At 40.6% G+C, this 18,573-nt stretch overlaps 1 protein-coding gene across 3 annotated transcripts in view; it reads left to right on the forward strand.

Moving 5' to 3' along the window:
* asic1b (acid-sensing (proton-gated) ion channel 1b) overlaps nt 1-18,573 on the forward strand; it is a 308,291-nt gene that overhangs the window by 255,435 nt on the left and 34,283 nt on the right. For 2 of the 3 annotated variants that reach the window (XM_041783362.1, XM_041783359.1), the window contains one exon: nt 17,019-17,169. In XM_041783362.1, the coding sequence (XP_041639296.1) occupies nt 17,019-17,169 (151 nt within the window). Of the gene's footprint in view, nt 1-1,089; nt 1,809-17,018; nt 17,170-18,573 lie in introns of those variants that run through there. The other variant, XM_041783361.1, reaches the window with a different exon arrangement.

Genomic DNA, 18,573 nt, shown 5'->3' on the forward strand with positions numbered 1-18,573 from the left:
TTAGAGGTTCCTGTCTGTAACTTTAGGTAATCTAAAGGACACAGTTTATCAGTTTGCATTGCCTCACAATGAGGCTGACTCTGCTTTGTTTCTGCCAGAGGAGACGGACCTTGCTACAGACTCCAAGAGCTACTGCCACCCTGCCATACTGTAAAATATTTAACACTTTAAAAGTTTAGTTTAACTGGTGTAGACCAGCAATTAACTCTGCATGACTTGAATCAACACTGTCAATTTTGCTGTGTATTTTACTTCAGTATAGAGGTGGGACTCTACTGAAACAACCTGGTTTGAGATATATTTTGAGATTTATTTGCTTGTGGTTCTTGAAAGGATCATATTTTACTGTACAACTCCTCAGTAGCTACAGAGTGAACTTTGAATTAGATACGTTTTACTTAACATGATTTTTACACCAGTACTTTTCTTTGCTTGAAATACTCTTGTACTTTTCCCACCTCTGCATTTCAAGTCTCCTTGACTAACACTAAGCTAGAATTTTTGTCCGAGTTTTTGTCAACAAAGATCTCTTTTTAGCTAGTTTTAGTCTCGTCTTCCTTGTGAAGACAACGATAGTCGACGAACATTTGTAATACTTTTTTTCGTCTAAGTAACACTGTATGCATACATGGAAATGTATGATTTTTGTGGCAGGAGAATGGAAAGTGCTGGAACAGTGACCACATGTTTTCTTTTTGTTAGTTACACTGGCCTAGAGACATGCTACAATATTTATGAGTGATTTTGAGTTACGACGCTGTTCTTTGAGCTTTGGAGCAAGTGCTGTTGGCTATTTAGGTACTCAGATTTCAGGTAATTCCTGCAGTTTTACCGGGAAAAAAAGTGCTTTTAACATTTTCTTTTTCGCTCGTAGTGTTTGTCTTTGGCTTAATGTGGAAGAGAATAGTTTCAAACTATGCCTGGAGCCCCTAAATCACCAAAACCGCTCCTGCGGACAAGCTAAAGAAGCGCTGAAAAAATAGCCCTCATCACAGCCACAAGCTGCTGCTGAGCGCGTGAGAGGACCCAGCAAAGCTGCGCGCGCTTTTCTCTCCCTCTCTCTCTTTTCTCTCCAAAGTCTCTGACACACAGCAGCCATCTGAGAGCGCAGAGGCGAGTTCAGGCTCATTCACTGAGATGTGACCCATGTAGAGTACGCGCAGCAGCTGCAGCCTTCCTCCAAAATGTGCCAGTGCGACTCATCTGGATCGAAACCGGGTTCAAAATCACCGGGTTCCCTCGCCGAAGCCGGGAAGCTCTTCCTGAAACACACCACCTTGCATGGCTTGAGGCACATCTTCCTCAGCGGCTCCTACCCTCGGAGGGTGGCGTGGCTGCTGGCTTTCCTCGCAGCTCTGGCTCTGCTCTTCACCTGGTCGTCTAACAGAGTGCGGTACCTGCTCTCCTCTCCGGTTTACTCCAAAGCGCACATGGTTTACGCGAAAAGGCTCGTGTTCCCAGCCGTCACCATCTGCAACCAGAACCTGCTGCTGCCACGACGCATGAAGAAGACGGACATATTCAGCGCGGGGAGGTGGCTGGGACTTTTTGGGAGGAACTGGCAGGTGTCACCCGCAGCGAGAGAGGCGCTGACACCTCTGAGGGTGGACGGAGGAGAGAGCACCGGGGGAGAGCCGCCTTGGTCCCCGCTCTCACGGATTTTGGACTTTAACCACTTTCTTCCTCCTCCACGGGAGTCCCAGCCGTCCATGCGGCAGCTGCTGGACCGGCTGGGACACCAGCTGGAGGAGATGCTGCTGTACTGCCGATACCAGGGGGAGCTGTGTGGGCCGCGTAATTTCAGCACCGTGAGTGTGTTGCCAAAGTTCAGTGCTTTGTTTTGACTCCCCCTCCCCAACAGGTTGATGCAGCTTTTGAAGGTGGATGCAGCTTTTTCGATCATTAGGGGCTGTGCCACGAGGTGACGTGTGCGTAATTGCCTGTCAGTATCTTGCGTGTGTTGCTCTTCATGCAATTAATTTGCTTTGAACGCATGCTGCGCATTCCTCTGCACTGTTGCTTGGTGATGTGCCTCAATAGTTCAATTATCTATAACTGCACTTCATAAAACTGGCCATGTACGTGCTGCTATAATAACTGTACATTGGCTTTACAGATTTGTCTTGTATAATTGGTTTCCAGCTCACCATATATCTCTATTATACTGCAGTTTTATTTATGTAGTCCTCCTAAATTGGCTTCATTGAAAATACAGGATGCTTTGTCATTCTTATCAGCATCTGTTCCTCCATTCTCCTCTCTTTTTTACTCACTTATCACTTATCTGGTCCTTCTCACTGCATCTAAACCCCCCAGTTATTGTGCAAAATTCTGATTTCCATCTAAATTCTCCACCTAACAACATTAGAAGTTGAATAATTACATCAGAGGATATTGCAAACAGCCAGCAGCCTGACTCGCTCACCATCTGGTCTGAGAGGGTCCCTCCCCTGTCGTCCATCACTTGCAGGATCAATGTGTGTACACTCCCGTGCTCACAAGAGACCAATCTACCTCCTAATGAAGACTTTTGATTCATTTAGCGAGGCTTTACAACAACACTGTGATGGAAAACAGTTAGCTTTGGCCTCCCTGATAGACTGCAGCCCCATTGATTTCACTCCATCATCGCCTGGAGAACGACGTCAACGCTCGCGTTTTCTCCTTCTTTTTCCCTCACCTCATTACCCAAATTTGTTTTCAGTTAAGTAGATTTTCTTCCGGTGTTTGAAACACATTTTGATGTTTGGAAATCAGTGTTTATATTGCCATTTGCAGCAGGCATGTCGTGGAGTTTAATACTTTCAGGGAAGTATTTTAATTTGAAAGTGCTCGCATTGGTGGCAGCCCTCGGTCTCTTTGTCATCAAACCGTATCCAAAAGTAATGCATCAAATAGGAGCTTTTATTTCCTTACGGATTTAAATCCCAATGCATCTGGAACTACAAAACAAGTTATCAGAGACATACACATTTCCTCTAACCAGTATTTTCAGGAATGTTGTGCAGAGTCTTTTTAGAGACTGACCAAGCAAAAGCAAGCTATTTCACAGATAAACATAATGCTGGAGTGGTTTTTTGGGATATGTGACTGGCATAGATAATCGATGATGCCCTGCTTAGCCTCGGGGCGGGTGAGACGAGCCGTCAACAAGAGTTAGACCAACAGAATCAGTCACACTTGAGAAGTGAGGTGTGGAGGAGGAAGAGGGGGAGTCTGTCCACATACAATGGGTTTTCAGGATGTATTGACTTCTGTGCAGAAAGTCCCCACATGTTGCCCGGTCTCTCTTGAAACTCTATAAATCTGGTCCAGTGGCCTCTTAAATCCATCCTCCCTCCATGCAGCTGCTCCATCCTTCTTTATCTGAGCCCTAACAACACACACACATGCCCAATTCTCATCAGGCAGGCCTCTCCTCACTCAGGCATTGATTTTTTTAGTTACAAAATCCATCCGAAAACACGCAGTCAGCCTCTGTCCCTCCTGTGCACCCCTATTGACTGACAGCTTTCCACTCAGGTTTCTTAAGTCTTGCTGGGAAGGCTAAGTGAGGGTTTACTTCCTGCCTGCATCAGGGTAATCAGTGTTTTTTTTGTAGGTGCAGATGAAGTGTGACAAGGAAAATCCACTCTAAATCTTATAAACCTTTCTTTAAAAGCTGCAGCTTTGTTTGCATGTGTCTCTGCAGTATGTTTGGCTGCAATAAAACGTAAGTTTCAGTCATTTGAAGCATTTAAGATTGGAGCTTTCCTCTGACTTGCAGATGCACAAAGTTGCTTATCCCTTTATGAACTGATTTTTCAGCCATATGGGAGCAGCACTACAAGCTGTAAACACAATATTAACATATTATCACCCTGTAAAGATGCCACGTTAACATTTAGAGCTAACAGCTGTGTATTTACAATTCTACCAGACAAAGAGCAAAATTAGCACTCATTAAAGTCACGTTTGCCAATATTCACTCATCTTTGTATCATTCCACCAGCTCCAAGGGGAAGTACACTCCATTGCAAAATTCTCCACTTTGTTCACCAGCTAGTTGCCAACCTTGTCAATCTGTTATTTGGTGCTGGTGGGTAGCATTGAGTGTGTTTAGCAGATGTTTTTCATATGAAGCAGCTGCCTGCTCTGTCAGAAAACGCCTATGAGAGCTGTTAGAGAAAAAAGTGAAGTTGTGTGCAGTATGATGATGGAAAAAGCAACAGTCTCTCAAGCTGAGAAGTTATTTCCCATTCAGATCAACGTGACTTTATTAATCTCAAATATAAAAACTCACTAACACTTCTGTGTCTACCACCTGTAGCATTATTAGTCCATAAAGGCAAGAAAGAGTACACATTTGATATAGCAGATGTGACTCCTTTGACTCTATCTAACTGGGAAAAATATCATTTTCTCTCCTCTTATTTTACTCACACCTGCTGTGAGACAACATAGAAGAGGCGTTTTGAAATTTATAGCACAACAGGTGTACAGATTGATCTCCTGCCGCATAATGCCCTGTGATAAATAACACATTTGTAAAAGTGACAGTTTTTCTATCTGTCACATTTAGCAACTTTTCACGAGTTTATCACTGTGAAGCACAAGCCATATAGTATGTATGCCCAGTAACTCAACTTTCCATGATTAATAACAACTCTAGGACTTCTCTTTCATATAGGTTGTTGGAGATGATGCCACATCACAGCGAAAAGAACTCCAGATTAGAGACAGGAAGTGATTTCTGCGTAGAGAAGTGCTGACAAAATGCCAAACTATTTTGCTTTTGCTCTGCCAACCATTCAAGTTGCTGATAAAGAAATTTTTAAGCAACTTAAGTGAGCTTAAAGAAGTGACACATTCAAGGAAGAAAGTTTTAAAAAGTCACAGATAAACGGTCGCAGACATGGATTTAAAACCTCCATGTAAAGTCTGGACAAGCAGTGTCAAAGAAGGCTCAAATACGGTCCTTTTCCACCAAGCTTTCCAGTTCTGCTCAGTACAGCTGTGCATGGTTTGTCACAGTAAACCCTGATCTTGTTTGTTTCCATGCTTGTTGCAATGAAATATGTCTCTTTTTAGAGATCCGGATCATTTGGCTCAGCTCAGTAATAAGAGGAGGTCTTTTGACTCCCAAATGGGTCTTCATCGGTGCCAGTTTGGCTCTTTAGATATGTATTGAATGAAGGCAAAAAGGACAGAAAGGCAACTCACTCTAAAACGGGTGCAGTTTGTCCATGAAGAACACATCATAACTCGGTCGCTAACCCCACAGGGTTTATTTGGTTTATAGTATAACACTGTGTCACTTAAAAGCATGTATATGACATAATGAAGGAGAAATGTTAAAGAGGCGTTTCTCACCTCTTGGTTCAGTACAAGACTTGTCTCCCATCATCTAGCTAGATGTGTTGTAGGAGGTCTGCTGGAACAAGTAATATGCAATTCAGTCAGGACCACTTTGTCAAACAACTGGATGTTCAGCTGTAAATATTTCTTTAGCACTTGTTGCTGTCCTATCCTTCCACAATCCTACATGGAAAGCATTAAGCAGGGACAGTGGCACACATTTCTGCTCTTCTTATGCAGATAAGGAAAGCACGGGGCAGGGAGAGAGGCAGCAAAAACCAAACCAGTAAAGCAGACGTCAATGACAAGAGAATGACTGATCAAGTCAGAAGCAGAATGAAGGAAGAGCTGGGGTGGAGGAGGGTTGCAAGTGCAGTTTGCAGAGAGAGCGGCCGAGTGTAGCCAGGCTAAAGCAGTTTAAATAAGGCAGCATGAAAGCAGTTAGCCAACAGCTGCTAGGAGCAAATCAGCTGATGAGGGCTTGAATGAGATCAGCTGATCTCAATAATGGCTTGACTCCATGGCCTGCTTAAAGTAATGCAATAGGCTCGATTATTCATAGACTTCATGTCAGGTAAACTGGTTAACTCATGGTAAAAAATTAAATTTCTTTATAAAGTGCAGAGATCATACTTAGTATATGTGGAAATTATGTAATGATCAGCGGGCGTCCATTTAGATCTTTAATGTAGTAACATTCCTCCATTGTCGTTGATTCCTAACAGGTTTTCTTCCCTTCCTGACCCCTATCCAACATTCATACATTATCAGGATTACCTGACTACAGGCAACCTATTAGCAAAAAAGCTTCATTGTAATGTTTGATTTCAAATCCAGGAATCAACACTTTCCAAACAATCTTCAGAATGCTCTTTTAGTATTTTTGTGTGCCAAGAGGGAATGTTTGTTCTAAGCCTCCAAAACCTTCTCTAAAGCTTTAATTCCACTAGAGCCATACCAGTACAGGGTTTTGTGTGTGATAGAGAGAATGATTTTAAACCATATTGTTACAAATATGCCAGCTGATAAAACAATACTCTAAGATTGAATTGGAAAAGACTATCACACCTCCTGCAGTGCTTTTCACTTAGCTGTGGGGTCATCAGCTGGAAACCACCATTCACTGATGTTTCTCCCACATACCACAACATCTCCCAACGGGGGGGCAGTGGTTTGTTGGAGATATCTCTCTGCCACCTGTACAGCTGCCTCTGTAGGGGTGTTAGCTCCCAGCCGATGTCTTTCCTCCAGAATCAAAGCCATAGCTGGCTTTTTCTGCCTATTCTCCAGCTTCCTCACAACTCTGTGCAAGACTGACCCTGTCATGCCAGCACCACTGAGCAGTTGGACTGCACTGCTGACAAAGGCCAACCTCCATGTGGTAGACCTTGGCTTTCTAGCCAGTCCTTTGGCACTCTGCTGTTGGCTCAGAGTTCTTTAGAAGTTTCCTTTCATGGGCTGCTTTCATGTCCAGGGGATGGTAAGCTCAGTAATGAGGACCCTTTCTTCACAGTGGACCACATGTCTGGCCAGGGAGTTGCTGTGAGCTTTCTTGGGGAGGCCAGCAACTTTCTGAGGTCTACTGACATCTGCCATTTTTTGCTGGATCTGACTATGGTTTTCCTTTTTGTGCCAGTTTGCAGTGTGTTGCCTGGCTTGACAAATGTTGGTCGAGTTTTATGTGCGGATTATGCAACATTTTGGCCCAAAGTGCCTCTCTTCTCAGAATGTTCTCAGAAAATATCTTAGTTTTAACTCTAAAGTAAACAAACACGAAATTCTTATGTTAATGGATTTTATTCTGAACATGAAAACTATACCAAAAACTCCCACACTTTGTAAAATAAAACAAAGTGCAAATGGAAAAAAGATCAGGGGATCTACTAATTGGAAAATGATCGATTTGGGTTGATTTTAGGCCTCTTTAGGGATGCTTGTCTGTACAAGTTCTTATAGGCCTCTTTGCACAGTATGTGCATTCTCCTATCCAATACAGTTAAAGAAGAGGTCTCACATTACTTACAAGCTGTCTTAACAAAAAAAAAACATCCATTTTTGTGCAAACCACATCTGCTGCAGTGTGATGTTCTGCAACAGTGCTGAGCCTATTGTTAATTTTAGAGTTGTACTGTACCATGTATGTGAGTAAACGTGTAAAATGTTTTCCTTTTCTCAGGCATTTCTCTGCATTTTAGGTATTGAGAAAAAGGTTTGCCTTTGAGGGCACATCAGGCTGATGCAGATATATCTATGATAGGCCTACATCAGTTGATAACAGCGCTGGTAATAAGAATAATTTCATTTCAATAGCCCTTATAAAGAACAGGGAAAGAACAGTGCTCTTGCATACATTTGGAATCATAAAAATTTTTAAAAAGTCAACAAAAGATGCCAACAGCAAAAGAACCCGGACAGAAACCCACCAAGTATAGTCAACATAGACATAAAAGAATAGGTAACACGGAAGCCTGTACATAAAGTGATACCAGGAAAACCAAACATGAAATAAGAATCAGAAGACAGAAATGAGAGGACATTAAAGTGATTAAAGAGGAGTGAAAGCTTTAAAATGAGGTAAGAGAAAATAGAAAACTGAAATGATATTACATTAAAACTTGCAAAGAAAAAAAACAAAGCTATAAAAGTAGTAAAATAAATACAAGCAGTACAGTTATGAGGCAAGTTAAACAGTACAAAGACCATTTTGGCCTCATTAAGTCAGCCAAATAAGCATTGATTTTTTTGACCTATGACTAATATTTGTGCTTGTATTTCATTCCAGTTATTTTTTAGGTTAATGAAAATGTCATGTAATTATTTTGTGAAATATTTAATCTCTCCGAAGGCCTTGCAGGCCAAATGAAACCTTCTCTGAGCTGTATGACACCCCTGGTATGAATGTTATACCATCAAGCCCAATGCTTAGTACATGATCAATCAAATAACAGGAAAAAGATGTCTCTCCAACAGGATCTGGATCCCATCATTCACGTAAAAGATCAGGCTCTTTGAACCAGCTCTTTCATGATCAACACCTCACTAGTGGGGCAACTGGCCTTAATGTGAGTGTGTCCTAAGTTAGGCAGTGCTAATTTGTCAACCAAAACTATGACTTAAAATGTTTACCGTCTTATTTTTTCCATGAGAAAGATGCAACTAAGACTAGCTAAAAATAGATCTTTGATGGCTAAAACCCTTACAAAAGTACATTTAGTTTTCACCAAAGACATAAAATGAGACTGAAATGTAATTAAGTTTTCATAAGGCATTCAAAATTCGTGATATTTCTCTATTTTGGGTAAATCCGTCAAAACACGATGCATCTGAAGCTCTTCTGCCTCTCAGCAGTATAAAGCAGCCATCTCAGGTTTGACAGAGTGCATGGAATGCATAAGTATGGTTTGGCTCCAGATTCAGGCAAAGAGAATACATTTTTGACTAAAATTTAAGACTTAAATGAAATCACTTTGTTTTTCGACTAAAACTAGACCATATTATAAGGAGGCTCTTATAAGGAAGAGCCGAGGGGCCCTGATGGCCAAAGCACGGCTACTGTGAGCCTTAAAGGGGACATATTATGCAAAAATCACTTTTTCAGGCTTTTCTAACAAAAATATGTGCCCCTGGCCTGTCCACAGTTCCCTCAAATACCAGAAAAATCCATTCCTTTCCACCCTCTCTTTCTCCACTTTTCAGAAAATGTGTGCTGAAACAAGCCGTTCTCAGATTTTACCTTCATGATGTCACATGGGGTGGGTTTGGTTGGCCCTCCCCGCTTGGAAGACATTCCCACACTCCTCTGCTGATCTTCCTCTGAGCTGCCAGCTGAGATGCTGGGTAGCTCAGTGGGTTACCCTGCTGACTTTTGTCTGGGAGATTGATGGTTTGAATCCCAGTTGGGTCCTTAACTTTGGATGAAAGTGTATGTAACATTGTAACATCAGGAGTGCCATATCCACTTCCTGAGAGGGATGTGGTCAGGGGCGGAGTCAGACAGCTAATTACCAGGAGGATCTGGTGCTGCTGGCTACCTCATTAGGGCCAAGAACTCTTCTAACTGTTATGTACTGTAGCTTCATTCAGACCCATACATACTTCAAAAGTCATGAGTAAAATGAATCCTGGTGAATCAGTTGATCTCTGATTTGTAACACAGTTACCAAAGTTAAATTTTGTGAAAGGAAAGTTTTTTTGTTTGTTTATTTGTTTGTTTGTTTGTTTTGTTTTTTTTTTAAAAAAGCTCCTGCTGGGGTGCAGATCATATCATATTTTTATAACAACTGGCCCACTGGTATGAGGTCTGCAGATTTGAAATTTCTTTAAGTCATCAAAATGTATAAAAGTAAAGAGTAAAAATAATCAAATAAAAAGTCAGGATTGTGGGAAAAGAAAGCAATTTTTGTTTCTATTTCATATTTTCAATTTTGCATCCAACAATTATATCTTAAACATATGATTTTAACTTTTTATCTCATACGTTGACCTTTTAGATTCAAAACTTTACATTTGAAGTCATATTTTGACCTTTTTAACTAATTTTTTCAAATTTCATCTCAGATTTTGACCTTTTCTACTCCTTGCTGTGACTTCTAATCATATTTTGACCTTATAAATTCATGTTTTTGAATTTCTTTCTCATATTGTGACCTTTAAAAGGAATGATTATGACTTTCTATCTCATGTATTTGCCTTTTAAAATCATTATTTTGTCCTTTTATCTCATGTTTTGACTTTTTGAACTAATACATTTGATTTTGGGGCTGCACAGCAGCACAGGGGTTAGCACTGTTGCCTCACAGCAAGAAGGTCACTGGTTAATTGATGACTCTAAATTGGCTGTCGGTGTGGATGTGAGCATGCCTGTCTGTCTCTCTATACATCAGCCCTGTGATTGACTGGCAACCAGTCCAGGGTGTACCCTGCCTCTCACCCAATGACAGCTGGGATAGGCTCCAACTCCCCCGCGACCCCGCAACGGGACAAGTGATATAGAAATGGATGGATGAATGGACGTCTGACTTCTTATGTCAGATTTTGAGCCTTTAAACTCAAGCGATTTTGTGATTTGAAAAAATTATAATTATAGTTTAAAAGGCATCATCCATTTTTTCCCCCATAATTTTCTACTGGTGAAAATGAGATTGACAGTTTATGATTAAATTTTGATACTGTTAGGCTCTCAGGTTAGACCTAAATTCCTAATCCGGCCTCTTGTGACATCCCTGGCCCAGTGGTTAGGTCACACCCTAGAAGGACACGGGCAGCCCGTGTTCAAGTCCATCCTCTTTCACCGCTCATCATTCCTCACTCTCACATCCCTCTTTCAGACTCTATCCACCACTGTCCTGTCTCTTTCTAATAAAGTCAGAAAGTCACAAAATAAAAAGAAAAAACCTCCTGCTTTCAGGATGAGTACTTTTCAAGGCACCTTGGGGGTAAGGGGTGTTTTATTTCAGCCACCAGTTTAAAAACTATCTGGCTTCCAAACCAGAATGTTTGTTTTTTCTGTCTTTTTGCAGTTGTATTTTTCCTTTAGGTGAGACTGAGTTTTAGAGCGCTAAGAAGTTCACACTGTGGTATGTATCTTTGTGGAGCTTTATTGGATTTTACTCCAGTGTAGTGTAAGATTTTCCTTCTCTGGTAAATCTCTCCCCATACAGATGAAGTTCAGTGACTCAAGGTGAATACACAAGAAAAGTTAATTGGGAACTTAATTCTTTATTTGAGCTGAAGATGACTTGGCCACACATAAAAACAGAAAAAAACATGAGAAAAATCATATTTTTAGCCCACTTGATTCAGTGCGGAGTAAAACCCAGTCTAGAATAGGTGTGTGTTTATTTAGCTGTCACAGCATATCACACCTTTGTGCTAAGATCCGATGAAGAGGAGGGGGGAAGAAAGTGGTTCCTTGGCAACTTTAGGGAACAGCTTGTGCATCCTTGTCACTTTGTCTTGTGAAGGATAGCCCAGAGCCATCCAAACAGTATCGGGCTGTCTTTCTGTGAATTATTAATCGAAGAGAGAGGAGCTGACATTTCTACGCCCTGCGAGAAGTGAAGAGGGTGATGTCTCTCTCTCTGTTTTCCCTCTTAAGTGGGGTCGACTTAAATATTTAATACCCGTGTTTACACGTTAAGGAGATGCAGTCATTTTTTAATGTAGCGTGCTGGGCTTGATGTTGAGATATTTAAGAGGAATATATTGTTAGAAAAGCTTTTCAGGGGTCACAAATGCATGCTTACTGGTAACACTGGTGATGCAGTAACTTTTAGAAGACATATAACGCTCTGATTGCTCCCCTTTGATTCATTAATGAATTCATTTCTCTTAAAAGTGTACATTTTTTTTGCACAGTGTTGCCATTTTCCTTACTTTCCTACATGATTCCTATTTCTGTACACAGACTCTGCCCTCAACATAAAATCAGACAGACGAGCTGCTCTACAGACAAGCATGAAGAAGCATGTTGAGACCCCGGCACAAAAAGCTCAGAGCTGCACAACACAATGAAGATCCTGACTCCCCAAGGTCACCAAGCAGCACCCACTGCTGCTGCTCTTCACTCAGCACAGCCAGAACAATCTCTCGGTTACCACAGCAACTCTGACTACAGGGCCTGCTGTAGTAAATCACCACATTATCGACACATACACACAGATGGAGAGCAGGGGTGGCAAAATAATGTACACGCACAATCTGCCATGTAAGCGTGCTCATTCACATTCGAGTTGCGTGAGAATCAGTCTCACACGCTTCTACACAATCGCTAATGATCGCTCTTATCGCTGTTTTCTTGATTCTTATCTGCTAAATGCTTTTCTCTTTTCAGCGAGAGCTTCTTTCTCTGAGTTCCCAAACTTGTTTCTTGGTGAGCTGGAAAAGGGTTCATCTGTGAGACAAGTCGCCTCTCTTTTTTGTATATTTCTTGCATATTTTCATCTCACAGGGAAAAGTTCTCCACTCAAAAGTCTCAGACTGTAAGAAAAGAACCGATTTCTGTGCATGTGGGGCCATGATATGCTAATATTTCCCTTCCTGGTGCTCCAAAGAGTTACGATAAAAAGTGATCTGATTACGGTGAAAGCAGACTCCAGGGCTGAGATTGATTTCAGGGGAAATTTTATTGATGTTGTGTATCCTGCTCAGGATTCACAGCACATATGCAGGCATTTCAGGCACTTCTTTTGACTCAGTTTTGCCACTTACACACTCGAAAGGTCGGATCTCATATTGTGTCAGAATATCAGAAGGTTATTTATTACATTTCGCCACTTTGTGACTTAAAAGCTCGCACTATGTAAGCGCATCCTGGGAGGTAATCCATCGTGATTCATGCTGCATTCTTTCCCACACACTTCACTGAACAGGATTCATATTATACTTGATGTTTTTTTTTTTCCTTTTTCAGATATGGCTGCTTGTGAGTGGTGTTTGTGACATTTTACTGATTTGTCATCAAGTGCTGATGTCTGACTAACACGTCACCTATGTTATCAACGCCTCCTTACATCTTTCCAAGGTCCTCTGAACACAGAAATTAAGTTTCAACTTTTTTCTGCAGCCTCGTCTGAAAATAACCTTTTGTACAACATCTTTGTGTTTAGATGGAGTTATTTGTGCCAGCTATCTTTTACTGAAGCCTTATCTTCTTTGTATGTCATGCGTAGAGAACACAGACAAAGAAAAGAGGACATAGAGGAGACATATTTTAGTTATTACTTTTCTCCTCCTATTGTACTTCCCTCTCGATGCACAGCTCCTGCATATCCCTCTTCCATTTCCTCCCATGAATGTCAGAATGTTGAAGGTTAATAATGAATTAATTGTGAGCAAGGATGCTTTGATACTGGGCGAACAATCATGTTGCTTGATGAAAAAAAAGGAGGATATCATTTTATTTTGGATCCTGGCCATGGCTTTCCATTTCCTAATGTCTATGATTTAATTATACGTCCATTAGTTGGCTGGCAATCATGTCTTTGCCAACATTTTCCTGCTTGTATCATCTGGGGCTGATGCGACTGTGAGGAGTATATACTCTCACAAAAAGACAATACAAACTCCAGGAATGTAATCTGGGTGCCTGTGGTTTTGAGTGGAGTGAACCATATTCATTGAACTCTGGAGTTCCATCTGCAGATTTGTGTCAGGACTGTGGAGATGAAAGTGCAACCAGAGCGTGTTGAGCTCCCCTTGATCTGCCCTCCTTCTCTTCAAGAAGCTTTCAATCCAAATCTGAGAGAAGACAAGGACTCCCAGCGATCATTTTATTCAGACGGAATTAATTTGACCAAAAATTCCCAGATTTAAGCTTCTTAAAATAGTGATTGCCTTTGTCCCCCTGTTTGAGTATTTCTTATTTATCAAAGTGAATATCAAACCTGTGGTTTCAGTTCTGACACTGATTTATTTAAGATTATTTTGAGAGCTTTTTTTTCTCCCTTTATTGGACAAGACAGCTGAAGACAGACAGGAAATACGGGGAGATAGTCAGGGGAAATATGCTTCGAACAACACCAGGATCAGGATTCAAACCTGCAAGCAGTGCATTCAAGACTGTAGCATCTGTATTCGGGTGCCTTCTCTTCGATCTGAGCTAAACCAGTGCTTTATTCCTGACACTTAAATGGACCACTCATTAAACCTTGAATTAATCAGCTCAGTTGCTAATTTGAGAATTTTTAAGTTTTAGAATAGCAAAAATCGCTATTTAAACTTTTTATGGTTTACAAAGGCATCAGATAGTGATTAGCATTTGAATATTGTTATTTTTAATGTGAATGAATACTCCTACAACATTGTAATGAATGAATGTAAAGAATTCCCGCTCCTTCCCGATTTTGATTGGCAAGTGAGGGAGAAGTGACACTGACGAGCCCAATGCTGTTCTAAAAGTTAAACTGTTTGGGGTTTAAAGCGTCCTGACTCTTGAGCAGGTCATGGCTTAGGCCGGCCACACACTACAGGATTTTAAGCCCGATTTGGGGTAAGATTTGCCTCCCCTGACGATGGTGGGGGCGTATTCCAAGGGAAGCCTTGTGTGTGGTGTCAACACTATTGTTTTACTGCTCCAAATCGTGTCATATACCCAAAAATCCTGAATCCTAAATATCAAACACATTTGATATTTACGATTCTAGGTTGTAGTGCCTCTGACAAAGTACCCACAACAACCAATGACAGCGAGGAGACAGGGTAACGTCACCAGCCGGATCATCAAACTTTCACCACTCACAACCATAAACAGCTTTAACTTAATTCCAGCTAGGATTCCCTCCCGAGTCTTTCCCATGTTTTATGATTGTTGCTGCACCTGTAATGCATGCCAGGACAGCCTGTTGTAGAGGGACAGCAAGAGGGTGTTGACAGACATCTGTGCTTGTTTTTTTCTGAAGTCATGTGATCAAAAGGCTCATACAATTTTAAGAGACTGTGTGCATATTACTGAGGCAACATTACATAAGATATGTATTTTTTTCATTATATTAGCCTATTTAGGTTGAAAATAAAATAGAAATGCCCCTCATGGGCCCCCCAAAAGACAGGGCCACCAAAAGGATCCCCCTTTGCCTATAACACACAAGGGTTGTTGTTGTCCTGACATGTGAATTAATTTTTGAGTAGCTGGTAGAATATATGGAATGTTCTATTTTTAGAAATTCACTGTTCTCAGTGGATTTCTTTGCAAATTTGACTTGCTGTATCATGATTTCATAACTCTTTGTGGTGGCACTTATGATTGAGGGTAATGTGGGTAATAGGTAATTGGGAAATTGTATCAATTAAAACTGGAAATTAGTGGTTTGGACTTAAATCTTTAGGAAAGGTGTAATCTATTATATTAAATCAAGTGTAATGTGGGGTTGTTCTCTTATAGACGTCATTATAGATTTAATTGGAAAACCAGTGGAGACTCCCCCTGCTGATCATTAAAAAGAATGCCGGTTTAGATGCCTCTTTTAAAACACTAACTCTACGTTCACTACTCAGAAAGTCTTCTTTTAACCTTCATTTATTGTCTCAATGATTTTTAGAAGTCTTTACGAAGTTTCAAAGAGCTGCAGTTTATTTCTCTATTAACAGACTTATTGATTATTCACTGAACTGTGACGGTTTAAACACGATGGATCAGGAGATAGAAAATAACTTGACTCACTTTCTACACAATCCTCTCTGATGCCAGCAGAGTTCTTGTTGTTGTTGTTGAGTGTGAGTTTCCTCAGGCACACTCTGAAATACAAGTCATGTCAAGTTCACTCAAGCACTCACTGTATCATGCAGCACTAAGAGGGCAGAGGGGGGCTCAGTTTGTCAACAGCATCTCAACACGAAGACCTCTGAGGTCTAAGGATGAAAGCATAACAAGAGCTGGTTACTGAAGGTGCTTTTCAAGCCTTCCACTGCTCAGCACTCATTTTGTCTCCACCTTAGAATCACCTAGGGAAAAGAGCCTCAAATGAAGATTGTACTTTTGGGTCTAAATTGGTCAAAGATTCAGTATGGCTTTATATGCACAGTGAAGTCAAGCAAGTGTTAAAACTCGGTTATTTAACTGCTCTACAGTATTTGTCCCGGTGTAAAAGCTCTGAGGGGGAATCCATTTATTGATGGAGAAATGTCTGTCTCTACCAGGGTAGATGACTCTATGCCCCTTTTCAGCAAGTTACTATGGACGTTCCTCCTATTGACATTGTTAATTGCCAGCAAGAAATAAATGGATTCTGTGTTGAACAGTGTAAGCATGAACAAACATTACAGCTCTTTACATTTTGCACCCACTCCACTCTTCATGTCCAATGCAAATGCAATGACCGCTATCCCTCATGTTTAGGATAATATCTGAAGGCAGACGACATTGTGATTTCTGCTATGCTACACATTAATGCTCTTTGATTCTCTGGGCAACGGCCATGGAAACTGCAAAACGTGCATACAAAACACGCAGTCCAGGTTGGGTCTTTTTGATGTGTATACATTCAAGAGTTCATCAATCTCCAATCGCATTATCAAGGTGTACAAGTCAGACTTCAAGAAATTTGATTTGGTGCAGTTTCAGGAAGGCTAACATGTTTGCATGCACCTTAAAAGCCCAGCTTTAGGCACACTGACACAATAGTTCATTTTTTTCTGACTGCATGTAACTCATTATGTGATATATATATTTTGATTCTTTTTAAAATAGCTTTAAAAGTGGGAATTATACCTGATAAATGCAAGTGCATTACCTATTTAAGTGCATTAATTACAGTAAAAATAACTATTTTTCTATTTTGGAAAAGTAAATAAAACATAAAGTCCAGGATAAGTTGTGGCTGATAGCAGGAAAATGCTCACTTAAGATCAGCCTTTCTTTATATATCGTCTGCCTCGAGCATCATGCTGGTGTATCTGTGATGGCAGCAACATCACCTGTGCAGACTCTGTGTCCAGTGATCAGTTCTCTGACTACTGATAGTGATATCAAACATGATTTTAATGTAGATCATAAAAGTGAGACAACTTGGATTTTGGACTGCCTCAAACAACACAGTAGTGGCAGCAGGGCATGCTTCAGGTCATGTGACTCACATTGCATGTCCTGTGAAGTGACAGTGTGCACATCATCATAGCCAAATCTCTCATTATGTTGTGGCCATGTGGAACTAAATTTCTTCTATTTGTCTCTTTGTGTATTCCAGATATTCACACGCTATGGAAAGTGCTACACCTTTAACTCCGGGCAAGACGGGAAACCCCTTCTAGTGACGATGAAGGGCGGGATGGGGAACGGCCTGGAGCTGATGTTGGACATCCAGCAGGATGAATACCTGCCCGTATGGGGAGAAACTGGTAAGCTTTCCACACTATACATCACATACAAGCATCCCATTATCACTTCTGAAGCCTGAGTTAAAAGCCGTAAAATTAGTGTTTTAAGCGAAGGGTTGAAGAAATTTAAAATAATATATTTTTTAATAATTTAAAGAAACACCAAAGTAGCTTATTTATTTTCTGTGCTCTAAGGGACAAACCCATCACATGGATTGCTCTGTAATTTCTCAGGTGGAGTCCAGGCCTGTGGTAGGTGCTTTTAATCAATGAATGGGTGCACACTTTAGCTCACATAGGTTAAAAATTGATTTATCTGTAGCATATTTCTGCTGAGGTATGCACATTAAGGATGAAATTCTTTAAACTGTTAAACCTTCTCTCTGTGCTTCCATAAATTATGAGTGATGATCTTGAAAAACGCTCCCTCTCATCATAAGAAATGCACCTGCTGTGTCCACCACATATTATCGACTAAACCATATAAAGACAGATGGCTATTGATCAGGAAAATTTGATTTCATTTGAGTTAACTGCATCACTTATCAAACAGGCTTCAAGTCAACATGAATCAGACAGCAGCAGAGCCATTTGCCTGCAATAAAATCAATTAAAGGGGGAATCTTCCGTTCAGAGTCGACCCTTCATCAAAACGGTGGAGTCTCCTCTGCTGCTCAGGGAGACCCTGCTGCTTAATTTTAATGCAGCTGCATATGCTGCTGTGTGTTTTTATCAATATTTTATGCACACTAAGAGTGAATGTAAAGAGACACTTTAGTCACAGAAACAGTGTGCTCACTATCGTAATTAAACGTGAAGCAGAAGGCTGTTATGTGACTACGATATTTAAATATGAATTTTCCCCAGGCCTAAATGATTTATTTATAATGATAAGAAATGATAAGAAATGAATTTTATGTAAGATTATCGAATGATTAAATAATTTCATTACAAGGGATTTGATGAAAACTGAAGGATTCAGCTCCCACAGTCACACTTTTTAACACTCTACTTTCTTTATTCTTTAGATGTTATTAACTTTATTCTAAGGAAATTTAAAATGGTGGCAATCTAAAAATGTGGAAGATTTAGAAAACAAGATACAGTTTTCTTTCATTTTTAACAAATATAAACCACCTGTCCCTGAGATATCATACCCTCATTGTTTTTCAAAAACCTGGATCTTTTGTCTTCCAGTATAATGCAGATTGCTCATTAATTAGTCCTATTGTAACAGCATTTAGCAGCAGCCTGTGTAATCTGGTTGAATGCCGTGCGGTGCATAATGTGCTAGTTCAAACACCTGTGGCCTCATTTTTCATACCGCACATGTTCCAAGTGTTTGCATGCAAACTGTTTGTAAGAACAAGAGGATTGGTAGTCATTAAACATGCACACGCACAAATTAACACAAAGAACATTAAT

Source organism: Cheilinus undulatus, linkage group 3 (assembly GCF_018320785.1).
Source record: "Cheilinus undulatus linkage group 3, ASM1832078v1, whole genome shotgun sequence".
NCBI lineage: Eukaryota > Metazoa > Chordata > Actinopteri > Labriformes > Labridae > Cheilinus > Cheilinus undulatus.